Source organism: Podarcis gaigeae, assembly GCF_964106915.1.
Source record: "Podarcis gaigeae genome assembly, chromosome: 16".
Lineage (NCBI taxonomy): Eukaryota > Metazoa > Chordata > Lepidosauria > Squamata > Lacertidae > Podarcis > Podarcis gaigeae.
Genome location: NC_139693.1, coordinates 37,879,802 through 37,905,684, shown reverse-complemented (window position 1 = coordinate 37,905,684; position 25,883 = coordinate 37,879,802). Strand labels below are relative to the sequence as shown.

At 43.3% G+C, this 25,883-nt stretch overlaps 1 protein-coding gene and 1 long non-coding RNA gene across 8 annotated transcripts; one reads left to right on the top strand and one right to left on the bottom strand.

The window, feature by feature from the left end:
• Window positions 1-4,374: 4,374 nt before the first annotated feature.
• On the bottom strand, window positions 4,375-10,387 carry LOC310834285. Of its 6 annotated transcripts, none has more exons than XR_014559138.1 (5): window positions 10,263-10,387; window positions 7,578-7,825; window positions 5,951-6,257; window positions 5,655-5,802; window positions 4,375-4,841 (listed from the first exon to the last, which is right to left on the bottom strand). It is a non-coding gene; the product is annotated as an uncharacterized lncRNA (long non-coding RNA). The 6 variants fall into 6 exon arrangements; XR_014559139.1 differs by having other exon boundaries at window positions 7,710-7,825; XR_014559141.1 differs by having other exon boundaries at window positions 7,728-7,825; window positions 10,263-10,386.
• Window positions 10,388-10,551: 164 nt separating this feature from the next.
• RNF34 (ring finger protein 34) lies at window positions 10,552-25,550 on the top strand. Of its 2 annotated transcripts, XR_014559099.1 has the most exons (7): window positions 10,559-10,796; window positions 20,178-20,396; window positions 20,688-21,080; window positions 23,087-23,143; window positions 23,385-23,586; window positions 23,886-24,813; window positions 24,850-25,550. XR_014559099.1 is itself a non-coding variant. In XM_083717567.1 (6 exons), exons 1-6 carry the CDS (start codon window positions 10,791-10,793, stop codon window positions 24,071-24,073), a joined length of 1,065 nt encoding a protein of 354 aa, XP_083573693.1. In that variant the 5' UTR covers window positions 10,552-10,790; the 3' UTR covers window positions 24,074-25,550. The 2 variants fall into 2 exon arrangements, 1 of the variants encoding a protein (XP_083573693.1); XM_083717567.1 differs by having other exon boundaries at window positions 10,552-10,796; window positions 23,886-25,550.
• Window positions 25,551-25,883: the final 333 nt, after the last annotated feature.

Here is a 25,883-nt window from a genome sequence, read left to right as displayed (position 1 = left end):
CAGGAGCCCTCGCGCGCTCCACTTCGGAGCCAATCAGAGCGCGGCTCCAGTACGGCGTACTTCTGGGTTGAAGTGGAAACGCGGGGCGCGAAGTGAAAGGTTCCGCGTTGGTTTGGTTCCATGTCAGGGAAAAAGGAAAGGTATGTAAATAAATATAAAACCATAGCAGGGCTGTTCTGGCTTGGTCATTTACACAGAATGGAAGAGCTAGGCGCTAGGCAAACCAACCATGCATTACAAATATGACACGAAGGTTGTCAACAGCGATCCCGCCTGTGCTAACCTCTTGCAGACGACAGCAGTGCCTGGAGACAGGAGGTCAAGTGGTGTATTCACGGTAGTGACCAAAGAAAGAATGACCGCTGGGAGGAGCGCAGTGAAGAAGAAATGCCATGCTACATCAGCACAACCAGATACCTTCATCTGCCCCAACTAATGTTGCCACCCGTCTTATATAATACAGGATTGCCCTGTATTTCAGTGTAAAATTATAGGTCCTGTGTTGAATCAATACAGGACACAGTTTGTCCTGTATTTCTGCTCTGCTGTGAGCTCTCTCTCTCTCTGCCCAAGAGAGAGGACCTGAAATACAGAACAAAACTGTATCAATACAGGACGTAGCATAAAAGATAAAGTGTGAGATTGGCTACACTATTACCAAATTAGAGAGGTTTTTAATATGGATAAAAAAATAGGTTTCCAGGTGGAAAAATCGAAATTAGAAACGGAATTGTTAGAACCTAAGACCAAGGTATTTTCAAGAATGTACAACTTGCTGTTAAAGTGGAATACTCAGGATGAAACGGTCAAATCAGCTATGATTAAGTGGGCACAAGACATCGGTTATAACATTATGTTTGCTGACTGGGAATGGTTATGGACCACTGGTGTGAAATTCACGGCATGTAATGCCTTGAAAGAAAATATTATGAAAATGATTTATAGGTGGTACATGACACCAGTCAAGCTTGCAAAAATATACCATTTGCCTGACAATAAATGTTGGAAATGTAAGGAAACTGAGGGAACATTCTTTCACCTCTGGTGGACGTGCCCAAAGGTTAAGGCTTTCTGGGAAATGATCTATAATGAACTGAAAAAGGTAAGTATACCTTTCTTAAGAAACCAGAGGCCTTTCTTTTGGGCATTGTCGGCCAGATGCTAAAGAAGGACAGAACTTTTTTTATGTGTGCAACAACAGCAGCAAGAATACTTATCGCAAAGTACTGGAAGACACAAGATTTGCCCACCCTGGAAGAATGGCAGATGCAATTGATTGACTACATGGAATTGGCAGAAATGACTGGCAGAATCCGAGATACGGGAGAAGAACAAACGGAAGAAGATTGGAAGAAATTTAAAGACTATTTGCAAAAACATTGCAAATTATTTGAATGTTAAAGTGATGCAGGATATAAAGATAGTGCGGCATTAGTGACATAGTTGAAAGGAATATGTAAAGATGTTTTATGAGCAATAAGTAAAGAAATATAGCAAAATTAATCAATGTTAAAATGATTTGGGATTAGAAGATAAGTGGTCAGCAGCGGAATGGTTAATTTAAAAGAAAATAAACAATATTAAAATTAATCAAAATAGTGGAAGGATTTGCTGAAAACAAATTAGAAACTGGAATACGGAAAGGGGAGGTGTGAGGAAGTCGGGAAAGTAAGCTTCAAGAAATTAAGATTTGAACTTATATACTTTTTTCTGTTTTTGTATGTTTTATATTGTGTTTTGTCTGTTATTGTGTTGTTTTGTGTTGTTATGATAAAAATTTGTTGAAACTTTAATAAAAATATTTTTTTAAAAAAATACAGGACGTAGCATTTTACACTGAAATACAGGACAATCCTATATTATATGGGACAGGTCACAACCATACATGGAGGCAGCAGATCTGATCTCCAAGGAATGCATTGCCTGCTCTTGCTGCAGTGGTGGTAGCAACAACTGCGGCATGCTCCTTGGAGGCTGGATGTGCCTCCTCCATAACAGCTCCACACCCCACACACCCATGCGATGCCGTCTCTACAGCAGCCTCTCAGCATAGGATCATAGAATTGTAGAGTTGGAAATGACCCAAGGGTCATATAGTTCAACCTCCTGCAATGCAGGAATCTCAGCTAAAGCATCCATGACAGATGGCGGGAAAAGGTAAAAGGCGGATCTAGACAGATCCTCGTGAATTCATATCGGCCGGCCGGAAAGGCACCTCACCACCTGCTCCCATTCACTTTCAGTTCTCTGCAACTCCGCCAAACTCCAGCCCCGGTGTGCCCTCCCCACGGAGGGAGAGCTGCGAGGTATCCCCGAGTCCAGCCTGCTCTTCCCCATCCTCTCCCAACCTCGCACCAACACTCTCTTCTCCTTTGCTGTCCTGGGGATCAGGAGACAGAGGGTGGCCCTGTGGGCTGCCGGAGCTCTGCATGCTCTCCCTGGTGAGCGATTGCTCAGCAAGGCACCCTGGGGCTTGTAGTGCAGCTGCTGGGCCAAGCCCAAAGAGAGCCCCCAGCCTCCGTGACTCCAGCGACTGCAGCATCAGTGACCCCCTTCTCCATGCCTTGCTGAGCGATTGCTCTCCAGGGAGAGCATGCAGAGCTCCGTAGCCAAACACCCACATGCTTCTTGCGCTGTTGGTCTCTTCTCCTTCGCTCTCCTGGGGATCAGGAGGCAGGGGGCTCTCTTTGGGCTCTTGGGCTCTACATCCTCAGCCCAGGTGTCATCATGGGTTGGATCCTTCCCTCAGTTTTTATATAAATGATGCGATTTCCTTGTTGAAGATTCATTCCAGGTGCTTGCAGTCATGGGGTTGTTGTCTTATCACATGACGGTGTATGTTTTCATTCCACAAAGTGGGAAGTGATAGAGACAGGATGTTTGTGTTGCTGTGTACCGTGATGTGGGACTATTGTCCTTTGTTCTCTCTCTTTACTGCCTGATGAGAAAGAGGAAGGAGCTAAGTCAGAATGCTCCGAGTGTTTTACAGTGGTACCTCAGGTTAAGAACTTAATTCGTTCTGGAGGTTCATTCTTAATCTGAAACTGTTCTTAACCTGAAGACCACTTTAGCTAATGGGGCCTCCTGCTGCTGCTGCGCCGCTGGAGCACGATTTCTGTTCTTATCCTGAAGCAAAGTTCTTAACCCGAGGTACTATTTCTGGGTTAGCGGAGTCTGTAACCTGAAGCGTCTGTAACCTGAGGTACCACTGTATATGTAAATAAACGTAGATTAGCCAAATGCTGAGCTACTGAGTTCTGTTACGCGGACTGTGCAAACTCTGTGGATCCCTAAGTGTTCTGATGTCTGTTGGCATCAGTCGCTGTGATGTTTGGGCAGAAGAAAGCTTTTGAAGCTCCCAAACGATTGACCAGGAGGGAGAGAACATGCCAGTCGGGCATGTGTCTCTGCCAGGGTCCTACTCAAGATTAGGGTGACGCCCTAACATTCCTACCTTCATAATATGAATTCTCACCCTCCAACACTCACAGGAAGGCATATTCTGGTCTGCTTTACGCAGATGATGCAGCTACCCTCTCAAGATCACTGCTAGGCCTTAAAAGAGCCATGAAAACACAGACAGCATATTGTAAGGAGAGCCATTTGGAACTCAATTACCAGAAAACCAAAATCATGGTTTTTGCCAAGAGGCCCAAACTATGTACATGGTACATTGATGGTCACAAGATTGAGCAGGTCACCTGCTTCAAGTATCTGGGTGCAGCCCTTTGCTCATCAGGAAGCAGAAAAGCCCACAGCGACTACGTTCAACGTGCAGTGAAAAATATAATAACTACTTTAGGCTTTAACCCACAGATTCTACTTGACATGGGGTATGAGCAAGCAAAAATAAATACATTAAGCAGCGTGTGGAAGACACACATCGCCTGGCAGATCTACCCAGGTCCCCAAATTTTCTAATCAATGAAACCAGAAGATACCTCACCTCCCAAACGCCATACATATCCAACCTTGAAATCCCAAAACAGCAAAGGGCTTTTACTCTGGCCCGTTGCCAGGCCCTCCCCTCAGCTATTCAGGAAGGCTAATATAGGAAGACACCATACAAGGAGATGAAATATCCATGTGGCTCTGGGCAGAAGGAAACAATGGAACATGTCTTCTTCCATTGTCAGTATTACATAGACATATAGAGAATACCTTAAAAAGCAGTGCCCTCAAATTAATACTTGGACTTGTTCTGATTAACTTCTGCAAAAGAAGATATGGGTAAATAAGCTAGCCAAAAATGAAAATAGAACTGTGATGAGGATGAAGTAAGTCAATTGGAAGAAAAGAAGAACTGAAATATGGTATATTTATTGCTTATTGTACATATTGTTTTGTACATATTGTTATTGTACATATTTATTGTACATATTGTTTATTATTCATCTTGCATAAATTTCTGTATATTACTTTGATACATATTTTTTGCATTTGTATTTTTTTTCATTTTTCTATATTTGTTCATTATTATTTTTAGCTTTAGTTGTTTGAATGCGTGTCTCAAGTGCATTTGTCTTCACTTCCTTCTGATCAGCATTTCTGAAGACATTTTTTGCATGAAGGAACTGAATCACAAAATTTGGAGGCATGCAATTTTGGAGAATAGCTGCATTTCGGTTCATATCTTGGTTCTGGAAGAGCAAATTTAGAAGGTTTATGTTAAACAACCTTAGATTGCCCCCTCCATCCTTCCTTCTGGGAGTCGCTTCCAGCAGCAGAGCTAATCCTCGCAGGCTGAGCTTCTGCGCTTCCTTGTTCCTCTGCTCCAGCCAAAGGAGGAACTGCACCAGGGTTTCCTTGCAGCGCTGGATGCCCAGGCGGTTCTTGAGCAGCTAAAGAACCCCAAAGAGAAAGACACAAAGCACTTTTCAGATGGAGGTTAATACAGGTTTTGGCTTTATCCACCTTCTGTAGTTTTACTACACACTTAGAGTTCTACGCAACTAAGTTCTGCTCCGATTAGAGCCATTGAAATGAATAGAACGAGAGGAGTCATGTACATTGATTCCAATGTGTCTACTCTGAAGATGACTAATGGCGGAGACAACCCTTAGAATAAAAGTAGCTGTGACACCAGGAGGCGCAAAGTCCAAATTCAGATTGGGACCTGGTGAGGAAAGGAGGGGGCCTTTAATCCTTCGCTCCTTGGGGGTTTCAATCTAAACTGGGATGGGTGCCTGTTATCTGCAACAGGAGAATGCAGAACCCTTTAAATGGGTAACCTTGGGAACAGTAGTTCTTTAAACCACCCAGAAAACAATGTTATTGGATTGCTTTATGTAGATGACAATGATAATCATGGCGTTATGAGGGGAGCTAAAAAACTCAAAATATTCTCAATACTTCCACCAAATTACAATTCCTGAGGTTCCTTGGAAGAAATAGTGGCAGCTGAATTGATTTGTAAAGGTGATGGCCTGAAACACTCTGGAAATTCTTCTTCTGCCTATTTTCTGAATGAAATCAAGGAATGCAGAGGCTATGGCCAGGCTCAGCAAGATCAGCCGCTCCAGGCAGCTGCTGAGGACCCTAGGAGACCCTCTTTTGCTCCTGGGAGGGCATTTCCCTCTGGGAAAGACACAGAAGAAAGACTCTACAGCCCACATTCAGCGGATACAGAGAAGGGGGCTCTTTGCTCTACCTACTTGTCCGCACTCTTCCTTCAATGCCTGTTCCCCTCACCTCCAGGCTGCAGTGACTTCTGGCACCCCGGCAAAGTGCTTATTCTTCAGAGCTGAAATGATGTATGCTGCCAACCCAGGAATCCATCACTGGCACCCACTGCTGAAGCCCCTGAAATGTGTAACAAACAGGATCTCATGAGCGAAGGGAAAGACACCCCAGAAAGCAGAGCAAAGAGAAGCACATTCTCACACCATGCAATGAATGAGTTCTGCTTGTTTGCCATAATGTTTGAAGATCACTGTGCTCTTCCTCTTACCTCACCAGGGCACATAATCCCTGGTCAAAGATGTCGGGGCACAAAAGGAGGTCCAAGGTGGCCATCTCAGCGGGTTCATCCATAGTGCTGAGAAGCAGCTGTAGCGTTTCCTTGGCTTCTCCTTGTAACTAAGGCAATGGCAGAGTTCGCAGGAGGGTCATTGGTACCGACGGTGGGGATCAGGACCCCTTTTTTCCAGCTCTTCAAGCCAGCTAGGACAGAAGCTAGCTGGACCTGAAGTTCTTCATGGCTGAAGCCCTCCGGCAAGATGCCAACGGGCTCAGCAACATCCAGTGGTGCTGGGATACTGAGGAGAGAGAGGAATTGAACTTGAACAAAAGGTTTAGGATGACCAGCAGCTTCTGGGTTTCTAACAAAGGTCTTGAATGTCACCTGGCTTTTGCTTAGTGTATCATTTTAATAGTTTTATAACAAACTGTTCATTTTTTACAATATTCATTGCCCACTCTGAATTGAGTATTTTCAATCCCACAGCTTGGGAACAAAGGAATAAAAATAAACAGGGGGAAAATAGTATTCAAGAACCACCAAATCATATAAATCACAAATTAATAGCTTGTTTTCTAGGAAAAGAGATGCTGGTACTCAGTGCACAAGGACCCACTGGCCCCACAACTCAGACCCCAGGCACAAAAGCGGAGGGCTGCTTGTTTTGTGCCCTTTGTGGACTATTGAGGGAAATATTATAGCTTAATGAACTCAAGAGCAGGATTTAAAATATGAGCAACAGACGGAATTAGAGAATATATATAGAATTGAAGTGCTGATATAAGAAATAGAAGGGACTGTGCATCAAAGGAGGAGAAATTCAAACACCATAGAAAATGGGGTGGGAAGTCAGGAAAAGACAAATTTATGTATTGAACTATATATTCTAAACTTTTGAAAATTTAATAAAATGGAACAGCTTGGTGTGTAAAACAATTTTACACAAATTTCAGCTCTTGTCCTGAAAACAAATTCCTGGGCTGAGCACATCCTCAGACACACCTTGTTCTCTCATATTTTCTAAGGCACGACCTCACACCCCTCTCCATCCCCCATGCAGGAAGCAAGAGGCATCATCACTGCTCAAGGGCACACCCAGGGAAAATATCTGCAGGGCAGGGCCAGAGAAGGGGTTCCCTGGTGGAATGGGAAGGGAGGTGGCCACAGGACCATCCCAAGGACCAGCTAGATATCTCTGGAGGGCCACATTCAGCCTCTGGGTGTGAGGTCCCCCTGCTCTATGCCATGGTCAGGGCCACACGCCTCCATCTCCCAATGCCCATGCCACTCCCAGCACACCTAGACTAGACCCCAGGAGCTAAATCCCTGGAAATGGCCATGTTCACTTACTGCCAGGAGTTCATTGGAAGCCGTATTTTTCTCAAAAATAGCAAAGGGTAAGCACCACAAATCTTTGTACACCTGTACATGCTGAGGATCAAAGAACCTCAGTTCAAACGGTTGAACATTCCTCTGCTGGGCAACCACCATTGCTAGCCTAGAACCCATGGCTACCATGGCCAGGTACTAGGAGAGCCCGTGTGGTGTAGTGGGTTAGAGCGCTGGACTAGGACCCGGGAGACCAGGGTTCAAATCCCCATGAGGCTCACTTGGTTACCTTGGGCCAGTCTGACTCCCTCTCAGCCAGCCTGCCTCACAGGGTTGTTGTGAGGATAAAATGGGGAGAAGGACCTTGAGCTGCTTGGAGGAAAGCTGAGGTAGGAATGTCATAAACAGATCAATAAACTACCAGTTGTGGAAAGTTTACCCAAACAGCCACACCATATTTCTTCTACAGGATTTTGTTATTGATGTTCACCTCTGCTTGCTTGTACAACTAGATTGGGAATATCACTTCCAACCTGCCTGCATTGGGACACAATTGCAAAATTAAAAGCTTCTCTTTTAGCTCAACCAGAGTTTAGCATGTGAACTGACTGGCTTTATACTGAAGTTGACTTGCTTTAACAGAGCATATCATGTTCTCCAGTATTATCTAGGGTTACACTGGGGAACATTTTTTTTTTTCATTTTCTGTTGCATGAGATTTTTCAACTGTCCTTATATGTTCTTTCAATGCTGATTTCAAATCTGAAATCGATTTTCATGTACATGCTATAGTTATCTTTCAATTTCCGACTTTTGCTGATATGTCATATTTACACGGGATAAGTGGACACTGACACATTGATCTACCCTAACCACATGGTAATTATTGTTTTGCAAACTTAATTTTTCTTTATTTTTATAGTTTTGTAGCCTAAATATTTGTATTTAGGAATACATTTTTTGCATACCTCCAACATATACATATTTATGTACATAGATATACATGTCATTTTCAATACTATACATGTCATGTTCAATGCTATGTAAGTCACTTACATTTATACTCATATTGTACTACTTTGGCTATGTGTTTAATAAAATATTGAATTCTTGCATTGTGAAAAGCAAAGATTATGGCAAAAAGTGGAAAAACATGAATTGCAAAAAAACTAGAGTTTACAGAACAAAACCAACTTCAGATATGAAATCAGCACAACGAAATTAGGTTAGAACTGCAAGTTAGAAATTAGGTTAGAACGAAATTAGGTTAGAACTGGGAAACACTGTTTCCCAGTGTTATTTATTGTTGCTTGATACCTGAGTCTTGCTCCTCAGGAAATAGACTTGGCAATACCACCAGCTTATTTTTCCATAAGAAAATATAATGTTCCTTTTGGCTGTACCAGAACAGCAAAGAGCAAATTTAACTCCAAGCACTACAAAGATGGCATACATTCTTTCAAATGTACAGTTTAATATTTTAATTCTATTTTCTTTCATCCTGCTGTTCAGTCAGAAACGAGGAGACAAGTCCTGTCCTCAGGTTTGAAAACTAAATAAGTAAAGACACCCAGAAGAAGGGATGTCGAGGAAGAAAGTAGAGTAAGAATAACTTTTAACAATGCCCAAAGGCTTGAGATGTCCATAGGCAATCGTGTCTTGTATTTAGACAGAGCTGCAGCAACTGTCCCAGCAGCCCTTCATCCGAGCAAGTGGTGACTGGAACCTCTTTGTTTACTCTGGCACACATGATGAACTCAGTCGGAACAGCTGCTGTGGGACAGAACTGCCCCCTCTCTCTGCTTTGTCACATTGCAATTTCCACGATTCTCTGGGACATTGTTTTGTGGGGTCTCAGGAAAAGCCACAGAGGCCTGTTTTTGTCTCTTTTTTTGGTTAGCCTAACTGATGCCATTTTGCTTCTGTAAAAAACTGCCTGCTTTGGAATTTAGGAGGATGAGCCACAAATATGTGAAAACCAGATAACGTTGCTAGGCGATTTCAGGAAAAATCCCCTCTGCCAGGCAACTCTCCCCTTCAAGGTCTCCAGGCAAGGTGTCCTGTTTTGATCAGTGCAAGGAACTGCAAAAGGGGGAAAGGGAGGGGAGATGCCTATTAAAAATATGAACAAAGGCTATTTGGGAAGATTTCACCATCACACTGGTGAGTGTGGCTCGCTTGGGCCGGGTTAGCAGACCCCAACACTGCCTAATACTTTAATGTGCTATAAACTGCTTTGAGATTATTTTATGAAAAATATAAAGCATTATAGAAATGAAAATAAGAGTAATTCTCTTTCTGACAGCTGCTTCTATCTCTCTCCCTCCCTATCAGTGGATTGCCAGGGGAAGGAACCAGGCCACCCTTATCTTATCAAAAGGCTCTGCAATGTAAAAATCAGGGCTGCAGATTTCCCACTCCTGGCCTATGGGCAGGGCCCACCCTCATCCTGACAGCACTGCTAGCCACCCATCCACCCCACGAGCAGGGCTATTTGCACAAGGCTTCCAGATTTGCCAGTAGCTAGCAGCTCCCCCAAGACGCGTTGTAAAGCAGTTTTTCAGACAGTTTACAACAGCAGTTTGGTGTCCTACTGCTAAAGAAAAAGGCATGCTAATATGTGGTATTTGTAAATGTGCAATTGATTGCATCTATATTCCCACTGCAGAATTCACACCAGGGCTACTGAAAAAGGCAGAAGCCGTTTGGTTTTGTTCGGCAGTGCAATAAAATATATTCCCGTTATGTATGTGCGCGCGCGCGTTTCTTTTGTTTTGTTTTTAATGCAATCAAGGTGCACTTCAGCCGCGGTCGCTGTGGACTTTGGCGGAAGGATGGAGAGAATCCCTCAACGCCCAGTCCTAATAATGCCGACCCGAGATGTAAATGATGTTGCATTCAATAGCTCCCATGCCCATATTAAGTAGAGTTAGAGTTGCCGCTTCAAATCGTGTATTTATTTACAGTGACTTACCGAAGAGAGATATGGAGGTCTTACCACTGTCAACTGCCCCCCCCATCTATTTCTCAAAGATATTACAGAGCAAACGAACAGATCCCATTAGAAAAGAATGGGCTGTGACGTCATAGCCATTACTTCCTCTTTCCTCCCTCCCTCTCCCAGTGGAATACAGACTCTTCCTCCGCCCCTTCTCTTAATCTCCCCTTTCAGCGGAAGGCAAATGGAACGTCCTCCCTCGGATTGGTGGCGCTGCGGAGCGCGGACCCCCTTCTCGCTGCCTTCTGATTGGGCCCCAAGGGCAGCCAATGGGGAGGCGGGGTGGCGCTTGTTGGGGAGGCGAGCGGAGTCCTTCCCGGCCCCTCCCGACCTCGGCTTGGTGGGTGGTCCCGGCGCCAGGCCCTTCTCCGCGGAAGACGGGGGGGGGGTGCGGCGCATGCGCATATCAAGGCGGCGGCGCGAGGGAGACCGTTGGGGAGGCAGGCGCCCCTCCCCCGCAAGACCGTCTCCGCTGAGGCGAAGGAAGGAGGCGCCGAAGCGGCCATGAAGGTGCGACCCGGGGAGGGGGGGGAGGTTTGAGGGACACCCTGAAAAGTGGGGAGGGGGGAGTGAAGGTGGGGAGGCAGGCAGGTGGGGTGTGTTTTTTCGAGGAGAGGGGGGTTGTCTTCCATTTTGGAGGGGGCAGCCAGGGAAGAGGCGGGGCTGGCCAGGGGCGGAGCCTTTTCTTGAAGGCGACGAAGTAACAGTAACAGCCCCCCCCCGCGCTCGCCTGTCAATGGGGGGGGGGTTAAAAGGGCGCCTTGCTGCCCCCCATGAGGAGGGGGGGAGGCCCCTTTATCCGGCAGAATCCCGGGAGTCCTGTGGCGCCTCCAGAAGACTTTGACAGCGCACTCCTACGGCATGTTTACTCGGGTGTCTGTGACAACATAATCCAGATAGATCTTTCGGTTTGGCTCGGGATAGAAGGGGAGTGTGTGCCTTTGGGGGGTAAAGTCAGACAGCTGGAGCTTTCCAGCGCCTGCAGGGACCCCCGGGGGACACACACAAGCGCCCGCAGAGAAGGAAGTCTCTCTGGGCTGTATTTTTTTCTTAAATGTTTTTGCCTGAGGAAGTCATTCTTGGAGGAGACGCATTAAAATAAACTGACTTCAATTAGCTGTGGCTTACTTAACTCCACTGATTTCAGTGGGTCTGTCCTGTGTACAGCGCAGCACAGATCTGCACCATCAGGACTGGATTACTGCAGTGCATTCTGTGTGGGGCTTCCCTTGTGCTTGAGCCGGAAGCTGCAGTGAGTGCAGAATGCTGCCGCACAAGTGCTGACAGGACAGAGGCATACCTCACCTGTGCTCAGAGATCTGCATTGGTTGCCGATTTGCTACTTGGCCAAGGTCAAGGTGTTACTGTTAGCATATAAAGCCCTTAGCAGCTTGGGACTGGTTTACATTAGAGATCGCCTTACCCAACATGTGCCCACTTGACTGCTTCAGTAGGTGGAATTGACACTGCTATGGGTGACATGTAATACTTGTTCCACATTTGTAAGACCTTGTTAGTATGGCAGCACCTGCACTTTGGAACTTGCTGCCTATTGAGATCAAGCAGGCAGCTTCACTGCTCTCTTGGCACCTGCTAGAAACATTATCGCCTGTGTAGTTGCTTAGAAAATTGAGGTAATTTTGATCTGCTTTAGTATTTTAACTTTAAAGTATGGTTGTGATTTTTTCTTAATTTTACTGGTTTATGTTTTGTAAAGTCTTGAGGGTTTGTTTTTTTTACAATCAAGCAGTATATAAAATTTATGAAACAAATAAAATAAAATTTAAAAGCACATTGGCCACACATCTAAATCCCATGGACTTCCCTTGTAGAATCCTGGGAACTGAAATACAATTCACAACACCCTTAAGCTATAGTTTCCAGAATAATTTGGAGGAGGGGTAATGGGTGTTGGATATGTTTTATTTGTATGGTGTGGATCAGTGTAAGCAATTCCCCAGATGCCAGGTGCATTTGTGACTGGCGCAGGTCCAATTGCGACTCTCTGGAGATCTCTAGATGCCAGGTTGGTGACTGTTATCTCCATCTGACTGGCCTCTCCAGCTTTCTTAAGCAGATAAGCACGAGAGCTTATGTATTTCATTTATATCCCACCTTTTTCTCCAAGAAGTACACGGTTCAGCCCCATCTTATTTAATCCCTACAATGACCCTGTGAGGTAGGTTAAGAGGCTGTGACTGGCCCAAGGTCATGAGCTACATAACTGAGTGGCAACCATAGCCTAGGTTTAAGGTGCCGTTTGGCAATTAGCTTATATATTTGAGTTTCTGACACTGGTGTGGATCTGCCCAGATCTGAGCTTACTCCCAGTTTACGTGGTTACAGAATTGTAGCCTCATTTTACTGGGTTTAGTGGGGTTTACTCCCAGATGAGTGTCTGTGTGCAGAATTGCTGCCCATTTACTGGGAAGTATGTGTGTAGGATTCCAGCCTTTGCCAGGCTGGTGTTTTGAATTAGCACCAGGTTGGCACAGGCCAATGTAGGCTGACTCTATGCATGTTTAGTTGGAAGTAGTAAATCAATGGTTTTGGTGGGGTTTATTCCCAAGGAAGTGCATGTGTAGGAATGCAGTCTTGTTGTGACAGAATGGGTTGTGGACCAGAACTCACTTCATCCCACACAGGAAGTTTTCTCCTCAGATATATTTTTAGCACCTTTTTATACTCTGCCTTTTTTCTAAAAAAAATGCAAGGTGTACATAAGATCAGCATAATGGAGAAAGATAATGCAATCTGTGATTTCTTATTAATCTAAAAAAGCAAAAAACAACCTTAATAAGCAAAGCCAGTTTAAAATAGCAGCAGAAAACAAGATAAAATCAAGGTTCTAGAAAACCCACTCATATAAAAGTAATAAGTATCCTGTGTGTGTAGCATATGATATATACAAGGGCTGTCCAACTGATTAAAGAAATCAGAGAGTGCATGTTTACTTGGGAGTAAATACCACTGAACACAACATTACTTTTGAGTAAACACACAGGATTTCACTGTTAACCAAATAATCAAATATGTATTAGCTGATCAATTAAGTATGAATAAATGTGCGTGTGAATATAACAGTGTTTAAATAAGCCCAAAAAAGTTAGTGGCTTGCTGGAATCCAGCAGGGGAGGGAATGAGAATTCCATCTGTTCCCTCCTGTGTGCAGGAAAAAGAGGAGCACTCTTCTTTAAAGTGCCACCTGCCTGTCACCATTTTTTATAATTTCTGTACTAGTAAAATCAACAGCTTAAAAAAGGACTGCCAAATGAATTGTGGTATGTTCTTATTTGATGAAATATTCTTAATTATTAACCAGTTTAAATGTTGCCGCCCTAACACAAGCATAACACTGAGGTAGAGAGAGAAACTAAAGAGTGGGCCAAAGTGCCACTTCAAGGTGCTATAAAACTCTGTTACATTTGTTGTAAAAGTTAAAATAGGGTGGGCTGAACTCGAGGGAAGGAGTGGGTGGAATTGTTATTTATAAACTGTTGTACATGTAATAAACAGAATGCTCCTCTTCTGACTCTCTGTTCACAGGTGTCTGTTGGTGAGAGCTGTGTGCATCTTTTGTTTGTTCTGTTTGCAGCTTTAGAAGCACCTTTCCCATATAATATTTACCCATCTAGTGTGTTAGGATCTGCCCATGAAGCCAACGTCCCGGTTATGTTTCCTAGCCCAATAAGTGTGTTATCTCTGAGGAGCAGAGCTTTTTCTGTGTTGGCTCCAGAGCTGTGGAGCGTAGTCTTTCTCTTAGCAAAGGGAAATACTTTCCCCCCTGCTGTGTGATTTCCTGTTTTGCTGTTGTGTTAATGTACTATTTATTTAAGGTAGTTATATACTATACCATTTTTCAGGGGGACCTCATAAAGCAGTTTACATAAGATCATTGCAATAATAACTATCAGTTAATACATTAGAATAAAATGGAAAAGGAAATTTGTTTGGAAGAATCTATTATTGCTTTTTCTTGGGGCCAAATGATTTTGCAGGTGCTGTGGGGGTGGCAACTGGAGGAGGAAAGCCCCCCCCCCAAAAAAACCTGGCAGTTGGATAATAGAATCATAGAATCTTAGAGTTGGAAGGGATCCCAAGGGTCATCTAGTCCAACCCCCTGCAATGCAGGAATCTCAGCTAAAGCATCCATGACAGATGACCATCCAACCTATGTTTAAAACCTCAAAGGAAGGAGAGTCCCCCACCTCTCGTTGCAGTCTGTTCCACTGCTGAACAGCTCTTACTGTTCCTAAACATCTTGGTGCCAACTAAGTGCATGCACCATGTGGTGATGAGAACAAAACTTGAGAGTTTTCTTGAATCCTGCAGGGGTAGTGCTTACGCTCCATGTTACACATGTAGTTTTTCACCTCTGGGTTTTTTGCAAAGTTATTCACCTTCATTAGCATTGCTCTGTAGAGCCAAGAGCCATTGATTGTGTTGTTTAATCATAATGTTTTTGCATGAAGACAGGTCTAATCCAGATTTGGTGCCAGAGGTGAATAGCTGCTCTGGATTAACAGAAGAACATAGGAATGTGCTTCCATTTAAGTGATCTTTGCAAGAGATAAAGGCCTTCCAGTACCTGAGTCAGACTTGAATGCAAATATTAATGAATTGATATAAGATAATTTTATAGGTATAAAGGTAAAGGTAAAGGTACCCCTGCCCATACGGGCCAGTCTTGACAGACTCTGGGGTTGTGCGCCCATCTCACTTAAGAGGCCAGGGGCCAGCGCTGTCCGGAGACACTTCCGGGTCACGTGGCCAGCGTGACATCGCTGCTCTGGCAAGCCAGAGCCGCACACGGAAACGCCGTTTACCTTCCCGCTCGTAAGCGGTCCCTATTTATCTACTTGCACCCGGAGGTGCTTTCGAACTGCTAGGTTGGCAGGCGCTGGGACCGAGCAGCGGGAGCGCACCCCGCCGCAGGGATTCGAACCGCTGACCTTTAGATCGGCAAGTCCTAGGCGCTGAGGCTTTAACCCACAGCGCCACCTGCGTCCCCTTTATAGGTATACCCATCTCCAAAAGAGAAAAACTTGTTGGTGGACAACCAGCATCAGAGTCTTAGGAATTTGGACTTTAATCTGTAGATAATAACAGTCCTGCTCACTAAGGAGGTTGCAGCAGAAGAATATCTCATCTCTACCTCCCTTCCTCTTTCAATTTCTGTTGATTCCTGGTAGCCTATAGGCACCTTCTCCCAGTTTTTTAATATTGGGCAAAATATAAGTATGTGGAGTTGGTGGAACTTGGATGTCCCAAAGGCTTGCCTGATTAACATTCTATCAACCCCTTTTAAATTTGGCTTAAGTATACGTAAGTGAAATTATCTAAATCTTGCCAGAGGGCAGGAGAACACTGAGTCCTTGGGTAACTCTTGAGGGCGGCTCATCTAAAGCCCGTCTTTGGAATTTAATCCCATTTGCCCTGTCCTGTGTAGCTTGTTTTTAAGCTTCCTGCAGCTTTTGATGTAACAGTGCTGCGTCTCCTTTACAGGTTTCTTAAGAAGCCTGACGAGATCTTTCATTTTTGCTTTCACTTTTTAAGAAAAGTTTCCAATGGTATACAACATCACAGTTTAGAGGAAGTATGTAAAATCCAGTAAAATATGTACAGACATGATATAATTGGCTATTATAGCAACTAGGATAAAGAGCCACACCTCAGCAAATGGGTTTCTGATAAAAATGCCTTCATGGAATTGCTGGGTTCCTGGTTGCTCTTGTGCTGTGACCACCAGCCTATGTGCACTGCTCTTTAAGATTATGTCAGTACATAATAAGACCCCACTTAGCCATGATTTGATCATGGATGAAGGTGCTGATTTGGCACGTGCTTCTGAGACCTGGTTGTGTGAACTGGGAATTGTTCTGACCCAGATGCTCAGTACAGCATTTGCACAGACTGCAGGACACGTTACTGTGGTCCACAGGACTTCCATCTCCACCAGGAAACTCTTCTGACTTGGAACTGGCTTTGAAGACCTTCAGTTGGTGTTGGGCCAAGGAGACAATAAACTAGGGTTGTTGCTACTGTACTATCCATCTTGCTGCCCAGCTGCTACCCGTGTGCCATTTCTGGCACTGTGGAACCCGTGGCAACCTTGGTATACCAAGTAGTAACTGGTGATGAAATAGACTGGATGATGGCTAGAGTGCATGCGGCAAATGACCAAGCACAACAGCATAATTGTGGCTGCTGTGTGGTGTTGAGCACTGTGAAGAAGACCCACTTCTCTGTCTCCATCACATCTTGAAGTAGCTGCCCAGTTGAGCTTTTTGTATTATCCGGGGCTTGTTAATATCTATAGGGAATGGAATTTTAGACTCTTTGGAAGCCCACAGTGACTTGTTTGAGCACCTTTGCAGCAGTTTTGTTGCTACATTAGCGTTCACTGCACTTTACTGTAAAATGTCCAGTGGAGGTTATCAAAACCCATTGCTTTGTGACAACTACCTCCTGATTGCAAATCTCCTTTTTGGGAAAGGGGATTGAGAGGGTTGTGGTGCAACAGTTATAAGTACAGTGGTACCTCGGTTATCGAATGTAATCTGTTCTGGAAGACCATTCGATTTCCGAAACGTTCAAATACTGAGGCGCAAAGGGCTGGCTGCAAGTTCAATTGGAAAAATGGAAAAACACGCAGCAGAAGCTGTTTGACTTCCAAGGCATGTTTGAAAACGGAAGCAAGTACTTCCGGGTTTTCAGTGTTCACAAACCAAAATGTTTGGCTTCTGAGACACTTGAAAACTGAGGTACCACTGTACCACAAGTTTATAGTTTAAGGATCCATCTATGTTGGTAGAGGCACAGCTGACTTCAGTGGTTAGAAGTGCAGTTTACCAGCTTTGACCATTTCTGAAATGGGATAGCCTAGCTACTGATGTCCGTATGTTTGTAATCTTTGGCTTGCATTATTGCAATGTGCTCTATATAGGGCTACACTTATAGTACAAATTTTTCATAGAATATATGTTACAGTATTCTGTGTATTCCATTTGGCACATGTTCTTGTCATTGTATTGGGAGGGCTAATCCTGGCCTTTGGAAAGTATAAGATTCCAATACATTTACCTTTACCACAAAAATTGGGTGCTTTTAACTAAAATAAAATAAAAATTAAGTGAACTGTGCAAGAGTTATAATGTGTTCAGTTTAACTAAATACCTTGCTCTGTCATGAAGTTCAAAGGGACCTCATCTCAAAACACTTGGATATAGTCTCTTTCTTTCTTCTTGGCTATAAGTCATCTGTATTAATTCTGTTTGAATTCTTCTGCTTTGGCTCAGAAATAAGAAAAGAACCCAAACTTAAATGTGATTAGTTTAAATCTCTTTTCTAAATCTCACAACCTTTCGGGAGCTAACAGTTCACTTGGTTTAGTGTGTGTGCTTGCGTGTGCATTTACACAATATTAAGATAAGTTTTTGATTCCTGGGATCATAGCTAGGAAAATAATATAAAATGTTTAGGTTTCTGACATTTTTATAGCCTTGTAAAATTACATAGCTGAGGTAGCTGAAACATCACTCTTTTCCTACCTGTCAAAAATGTCCACCACCACACTTACTCTTTTATTTTGTTGTATCTACCCATGGATTGTGATGCAGCTTATTTTGATGTGGTCTTGTTAGAAGAGTTCATTTAAACTCACACAATGGTTTGTAGTATAGGCAATACCAGTTCAGGGCCCAATCCATGAATAGTGTTTTCTTGTGCAAACCTCACTTCAGCAGATGGGTACTACTTATAGCAAGTATATGCTCAGCTGTAACCTACCTGCATTTCATAGGATGCATTTCTAACCAATTATGCCCTCAGTCTTAAATGTTGCCTTGGAAGTGCTGGGCTGTTTGAGTTACATTGGAATGGTTAACTTAACACATCCTTCAAGACAATAACTACTGTGTGTAAAATAAAAAATAAAAGTCTAGGAAGAAACAGGAACTTGGTTGCCTGACTTGCTGTGTCTTTTTTTCGGGTTTATATGCTGGCAGTTTTTCACACACAGTTATTAGCTTAAATACTATATTCTGATCTTGAAAACTCGGCTTATGTAAATGTTGCTGAGAAGAGCATGGTGCTTCTTAGCAGAATGCCAGATGCCATTTTAGATGGGATTTTAGCCCTTTTGGCATCAACTGTGATCCATCAAGTGATGCTGTCCCCTGGAATCAGTTTGGTACCCAGGGCTCAAGAATTAAGTGTGCAAGCACCATTCATTTTTTGCTTTTCTCAGTGAAATCAGTCTCAGTCATCTCTAGTCTAGATGTCTAGCAGAGAAAGTGGCTGTTCCTTGAAATGTAAGCTGGGTGCTTAATGGGACACACAAATGAGACTATGCATTCTGAAAGACGGGCACAGTTAAATCGAAGAGAGGAGGTTTAGATGAAGGAGTAATGAGAATGGTCCAGGAACCTTGATTTTTTGTTTTTATCTGTTTTTTTATCTGTAAACTGCTTTTGAGTCCTATCAGGGGGAAAGGCAGTGTATGTTATGTACGTACGTCCATCCGTCTCTCTCTTTTCTTTTTTTTCTCTCTCTCTCCCTTCAGAAAAGCTGTATTACCTGGCACACAATTAATCAAATGATCAAAACTTAATTTGGTAAAGTTCTCCAATTCATTTAGATTTTTTAAAAAATCTGCTTCGTAGTTGATATTATGTTGGGTCAAAAAAAGTAGCCCATAACTTTCTCACTGCTGGTTCCTATAAAACTATCCTCTAGTAACAAACTTAACTACCGTCTAATTTAAAAGTCCTCTGATTGACCTTCTAGAAAATTCGTAAGTGAATAAAGGAATATATTTTTATATGAATTGTACAATAAGAAATCATATTGGATATAGCACACAATGTTTTTGACCTGGCGTGATGCACCACCACAAATATGGTCATTTGTTCCAGTTTAGGGGTCATATGTTCTGTGGGCATACCATATTTTTCCGTGTATAAGACAAGGTTTTTTTTATTAAAAAGCAATGCTAAAAATTTGGGGTCTTGCTGCCTCGAGCAGGAGATTGTCAGTGGCGTTGGGGTGTGTGTGTGAATGGTTGCTGTGGCAATCGGGTGTGTGATTGTCGGCTGCTGGCGGTGAGCGGGCATACAATTAGTGGCTTCATGGATGAGTGCGATTGAACAACTCTGGGCAATCTTCCCCCATTTCCTCAATTTTGAGTCCCCCAAAATAGGGGTCGTGTTATACACAGGGGCGAGTTATACACGGAAAAATAAGATAGTTTGAAATCTAAACAAAGATGAGCTTTATCACTGAACCATAGCTTTATGTAGCTTTCTTGAACTTTTGAAGTGAGAAGTGCAGGTTATAAATTATAGATAGGATTATGAGGACAAGGGAACAAAGGTGGTGTGCATTTTTCTTAAAATAAAAAAGGAAAAGATGGTTTTGATAGTTGCTAGTTTTGCTGTCTAGGTGTTGCTGTACTAGTCTCTCTCAATTTGTGCAGTGGGACTGAAACAGGTTTTCTCCTTTTTCTACATCTATCATGACAATTGTTCAGTTGCCAACATTCTGGAAATTGTGTACTGTGCTCCTAGAATGATTGCTACAGAAACAAAACAAAGTACTTCTTCCAGAATGCTTTCTGCAGAGCTGGGGCCCTTCTGAAAAGAGGCTTCCTGTGCAACAAATATGCAGTTTTTGCTGTTTTGTTAAGGGGGATCCTAATTTCTTTCCTCAAGGTAGCCTATCTGTAGCAGGGATACTCTGTTTTCTTCTTTGGTTATGTGGCTCTCATGATGTTAGCATTACCACAAGTTTAGCACTGAGAGAGGCGTGTTTGTTTTCCTTATGGTCAGGAGAGGCTCCTAAATTCAGGAGAATTGCTAGGTGACCACGTTGGCTTGTGTTTGTGTCTTACAGGCGGGAGCGACATCCATGTGGGCTTCCTGTTGTGGGTTGTTGAATGAAGTCATGGGGACAGGAGCTGTTCGTGGTCAACAACCTGGATTTGGGGGTGGAGCAAATCCCTTTAGATTTGCACCAAGTACAGACTTCACCGTGTATACCTCTTCAGCAGCAGGGGGATCTAATCTAGTCTGTAAATCTTGTGGCCTCACATTCTCTGTGTTCAGAAAAAGGGTGAGTATATAGCACTTTCTGTCACTTGAGGGCTGTATGTCTCTGCCTTCCCCCACCCCCAGTCTTTGGCCCAAAAAGCCTATTGCTGGACAGGGGCAAGGAAAGAAGTCCAGCTCAGCTTGTAGTATACATTGTAAATCCCAATATTTCTGTGTTCTGAATCTGCTTGATGTATTTATGGGTTTCTTAAAGTGTATGTAAATAGTGCTTGGGGGCAAGAAGATGTCTGGGTACTGGTGACAATTGTGTTAACAGTCCTCTGGCTTGTTTCTCCTCTGTGTGTGCACTTAGCATGTCTGTTGTGAGTGCAAGAAGGATTTCTGCTCCATGTGTTCAGTCTTGCAAGAGACCCTCCGAAGATGCTCCACCTGTCAGTTGTTGCAGGAGACAGCATTCCAGCGTCCGCAGCTAATGCGTTTGAAAGTCAAAGATTTGCGCCAGTACCTGATACTTCGAAATATCCCTACAGATACTTGTCGAGAAAAGGAAGACTTGGTAGATCTTGTACTGTGCCATCATGGATTGGCTTCCGAAGAGGATACAGACACTAGCAGCTTGTATTCAGCACGATCACAGACTTCTAGTTTTTCTACACATCCTATTTCTCTGTCAGGTTCTGTATCATCCTCTCAGGGAGACTTCGCACATAGGCATGAGAGCACAGGAAATGAATTACAGATACAGGTATGGTAGTGTGTATTGGGTGGGGCAGTTGGGCTCTTTCTGCCCCTCTGTACCCTAGGGTGGAATGGGGGTGGAGCTTGGCCTGGAAGCTGGTCCTCCGGCTCTGCATCTTAATTACAGTACAGATAGCAAAATGCATCCATGTGTTTTTCTCTTGCTGGCAGAAGAGGTGTTGGTAATCTGGAGGAGAGAAAGAGGAATTGTAGCAGTCAGTTTCTGTAGTTCCAGAAATTAGGACAGGGTATCAACTATTGTTATGTTTCTTGTTCTCAGCAGGCTGTGATGCAACCTAATATCAACATAGCACCTAAATGCCTTTATTTGAACGTTTGCTCCCATTCTATCTTAAGACTAAGATCAGAGGCGGATTTGAATATTGAACTTATCAATGACAAATCCCTGCTTAAAACATGTTTGTTTTGTAGAAAGTTCTCTCTTTAATCTTTTTAGCTAACTGTTGATTTTAATTATCTTTTGAATGTTTTTAATTGTCTTGTATTGATAATCCTAAATATTTTATTCTTTTTGTAAATCGCTTTGAGGTTTTCTTGCAATCAGGTGGTATATATACTTTATATATACATGCTTTCCTTTGTGCAAAGTGGTCTCTGTGCTGAATCCACCAGCCCATGAGACTTGCATCTTCCCACTCCCAAATTTCCTGGCCCTTCAGCGGTGCTGGGAACAACAGCCTCCACTTGTGGCGAACCTCCTGAAATGACAGAATGACCCACTGGAGCCCACGAAAGTGCTTCCTTGTCTGTGGCACTATGCATTTGTGCCACCAAGGACAATCAGATCCAGCTAATGTTTACTAGAAAATCATGATGGGTGACACACAGCTTTCTGCCAGGTTCCCCTGCTACTCGTGCTTATCCATCTCATCTCCAACCCATCCCTGAACAAGTCACTAGAGAGGGCTTCACTCTTTCTCTGCTATTCCACATAGGTAATAAGTAGTAAGTAAGTAAACAAAAAATGTAATTCAGCAATCTCGAAAGCAACACGATGGCCAGAAACAATTACAGTATAGAAAACTTTATGGAATAATGCAAAACATCAAAACTATCACACTGAAGTCTCTGAAAGCCCTTGAATAAGTCACGGTGCCAGACTTCACCCAGCGGAGATCAAGCTTGTAAAGCTTTGCATAATCGGCAAATGTCCAATTCTGAACTCTGCTGAACAGTGTTTCCGGATGGCAACTACTGTTTTGTTCAGTTCATCAGCCTATTAGTTCAACAAAAACTTGTAAGTAGAAAGATGTGTAATTTCTTCATTAACCAATTTTTTTTAGAATTGATATAATATACATGAAACTGAAAGATACTCTGGAACAGTGCTCATATGAGTGTTTGTTGAACTAATTGGCTGATGAAGAACTGAATGAAACAGTAGTTGCCATCCGGAAACACTGTTCAGAGTTCAGAGTTTGGACATCAGAATTGGACATTTGCTGATCACACAAAGCTTCACAGCTTGCTCTCCGCCGCGTAAAGTCTGGCACCGTGATTCATTTAAGGACGTTCAGAGACTTCAGTTTGTTAGTTCTGATGTTCTGAATTATTCCATAAAGTTTTTCACATTGTTACTGTTTCTGGCCATCGTGTTGCTTTCCACATAGGTAGTCAGAATACAGATAGAAAAGGGAGGAATGAGGCTTGCCATTGACTGTGGCACAAGATGGCCAACAAACCTGTTGAAGCCCTGCCTGTCAAGAGCTAGCCAGAAAGGAACTGTTAAGAGTGCTGTCCCACTCTAGGAAGGACATTTTTCTAATTTGCAAAGTCCTACCTAGTGGAGCAATTGGCAAGATCCCTTCCTCCTCTACCGGAAAATCAATGGCGCTGCCAACAGCCAACTCTTCTCTCCCCTGCCCCTGTGCTGCTTTAACATCTAGCCTAGATGAAAAATTTGGAGAATCGAAAAGCTTGCATGCTATTTGGGAATCTTTTGTTAAAGGTATTGCCCTAATACGGATTTTGCTTATACTCTTGTGGGTGTAGGGACATAGTGAGAGACTCTTGGCAAACCTTGGTGAAGAGGAGGAAAATGCAGAGCAGGTAAGAAGTGAATCACCCGGTGAAATTTAGGTCTTGCAGTCACTAAAAAAAAAAAGAATGAACTTCCTAATTTGATGTAGCGATACAAGATTCGTAAATGAAAATTCTTAAAATAATTTAAGACTTGGAAACATTCTAAAACAAATGCATATTTAATGTGTGCCAGGCCTCCCCTTTCCCCTTAGGCAAACAGAGTTAATGCCGCCTGCTTCTTTGCTAATAGATGTCTTATGAATTTTAGACTCCAGGGCAGTCCAGGAAGCGTGCAAGAGCCTCACTATCTGATATTTCAAGCCTGGATGATATTGAAGGGCTAAATGTTCGCCAGCTGAAGGAAATACTTGCTCGCAACTTTGTCAACTACTCGGGATGCTGTGAAAAATGGGAGCTGGTGGAAAAAGTGAGCAGGCTCTACAGGGAGAATGAAGCAAATCACAGGACTTGTAGGTGTACTTATTCTCTGTTTGGGGGTGGGCATGTTGCTTATTGTTACAGCCCTCTTTGCTCTTCATCTTAGGGGCTGCCCTGATGTTTTATTAATGCAAAAAATGGACCATCAGTGTAGAACTACAGTTCCACGCTGCTTTAAAGTTGCAGTTATAATATTCCTTCTTTGTCTAGCATAAATAAGTCTGCACTAAAGCAGCTTGGCTTGATATTCTTTGTGTGGGGTTACTAATTGAAAAGACCTGTGTCATGGCATGCCTCCCTCTCTAACATGGGTTCTGTTGGTTCTTGGCAGTGGGGGAGAAACCTCAACTGAGCGATGAGGACGACAACCTCTGCAGGATCTGCATGGACGCAGTGATTGATTGCGTGCTTTTGGAGTGCGGCCACATGGTCACCTGCACGAAATGCGGCAAGCGAATGAGCGAATGTCCCATCTGCCGACAGTATGTTGTAAGAGCCGTGCACGTCTTCAAGTCATGAATGTGGGAGACCAAAACCAGAGGCTTCTCAGTGCGCTTTCTCTGGGGGTGAGGCACAGACCACGGTAGTCGTGTCTGGATGCCCCATGGTAGGCCTCAGTTCCAATAATTCATAGCATCCTGAACAGAAGCTTAGGAGCTTGACCAATGTACTTCTGCTCAGGCAGACAGATGCCTTGTTAAGGATAGAGCTGTGTTACCTGGGTAAAACCAGAAACTGGTTGACTCTAACATGCAGCAGCAAATCTAGCATTACTCATTGCTCTCTTCTGAAGAATATAGCACGTTACCCAGTGGAAAGGCCAGGAAGTAGGGTGCTCCCTTTCTAGCAAGCGGCAGGAGTGATGATGCCCAAGTGCATTTAAAAGTAAGTGTACCATCCCAAGGAATAGTTAGCTGCAGTCTTTTAAATGTCAAATGAAAGACAAGTGGGCCCTCAAATGTACCACTCACACCCATCTCAAGCAGACAGATTGGTGAATGTTTCTTATTCAGGCAATGGGGCTCACATGTACCCAATGAAGCGCAGTAGCCTTAATCATAGTACTTAAAGCTATCCTACCCCATACTTGCTTCTAAGGTGACCCATTCAGTTTTGATTATTCCTAAGTTCTAACATGTTAGAAATTTCCTACAGTGAAATGAGTATGGAGTAACAGAACAGCCAAGTAGAAAGGTTTCTTCAGAGAAAACAAATCCTTAATAGGAATCATGGGTTCCTTTGTTCAGAAGCACTACCAAGTTTACTGAACAGCTATTTCAGTGTTTTTCTTGCAGAATACCTTCATTCCAGTTTCCTAGAAGACATAGCTAAAGCATATCTGGTGGAAAGGAGTATAGAAATGTGAAGCTTCAGCTCTAGGATCAGGTTGAAATGGTGCAGAGAGAAAGAAACACATTATTCCCATTCTTGGGGTTGCACAGTACTAAATACTTTACTATTAGAACCTTACTGAATTTGAGCTGTGAGGGGGGGGAAAACCTGAAACAACATGGCAATGTTTTGATTAAAGTCTTTATCCTCTTCCTAAAGTCCTGCCTCACCTCTGTAGGAAGAATGGCAAGCCTGTCAATCTGGCCCAGAATGTCTTAACAAGGAGTTAAAAGTTCCTTCATTGCACAGTAGGCAGGTATTGCTGTTTTGCTTCTCAAAAGCAGATAGTGTAAAGCTTGTGCGCACAAGAGTAAATTTTTAATGTTTGTGGGAACTAAGTAACTGGGAAGGCTCTGAGGCTGAGTGGGATGGAGTACCATTTAGTCTCCAGCCAAGACAGAATGTATGACTTTCATACTTTATTTTTCAGAAGGGAGCAAGATAATATGGCTTTATTTTTAGAAAGATCTTTTTTAAAGATAAGGTGCAGAAAATCAGCTGATCAAGTCCTTGTTCAGGGAGTACATACATAAAGAGAATGTAGCATACCCCTAACATTCTGAACAATGGCTGTTGACTTAATAAAACATTTTGTTATCTGGCATTGACTTTTTTCTTTCTCTCCTGACTGAAGCAGCCCATGGGATTGGGGAGCCAGGAAGGCCAAGCTCCTAAACTGTCCCCAGCACAGACTACTGAGGGGTGTGTGGGTGTCTTTAGCAGATAGAAAGCTAAACATCCATTGAAGGAAGGAATCCCAGTCAGTATTACCACAAGGCAGACATGAGTTGCATATCAACCAGAGAACTAGGTCACCTTCCTGTAGTCAGATGTACAAAAAGTCATTTTGGTAAAAAATTAAATCCAGGGATGTTCAGAGCTGCCTGTTGGGCACTGTTCTCTTAAAATACCCCCCAGAGCCGAATAGCAGGCCTGT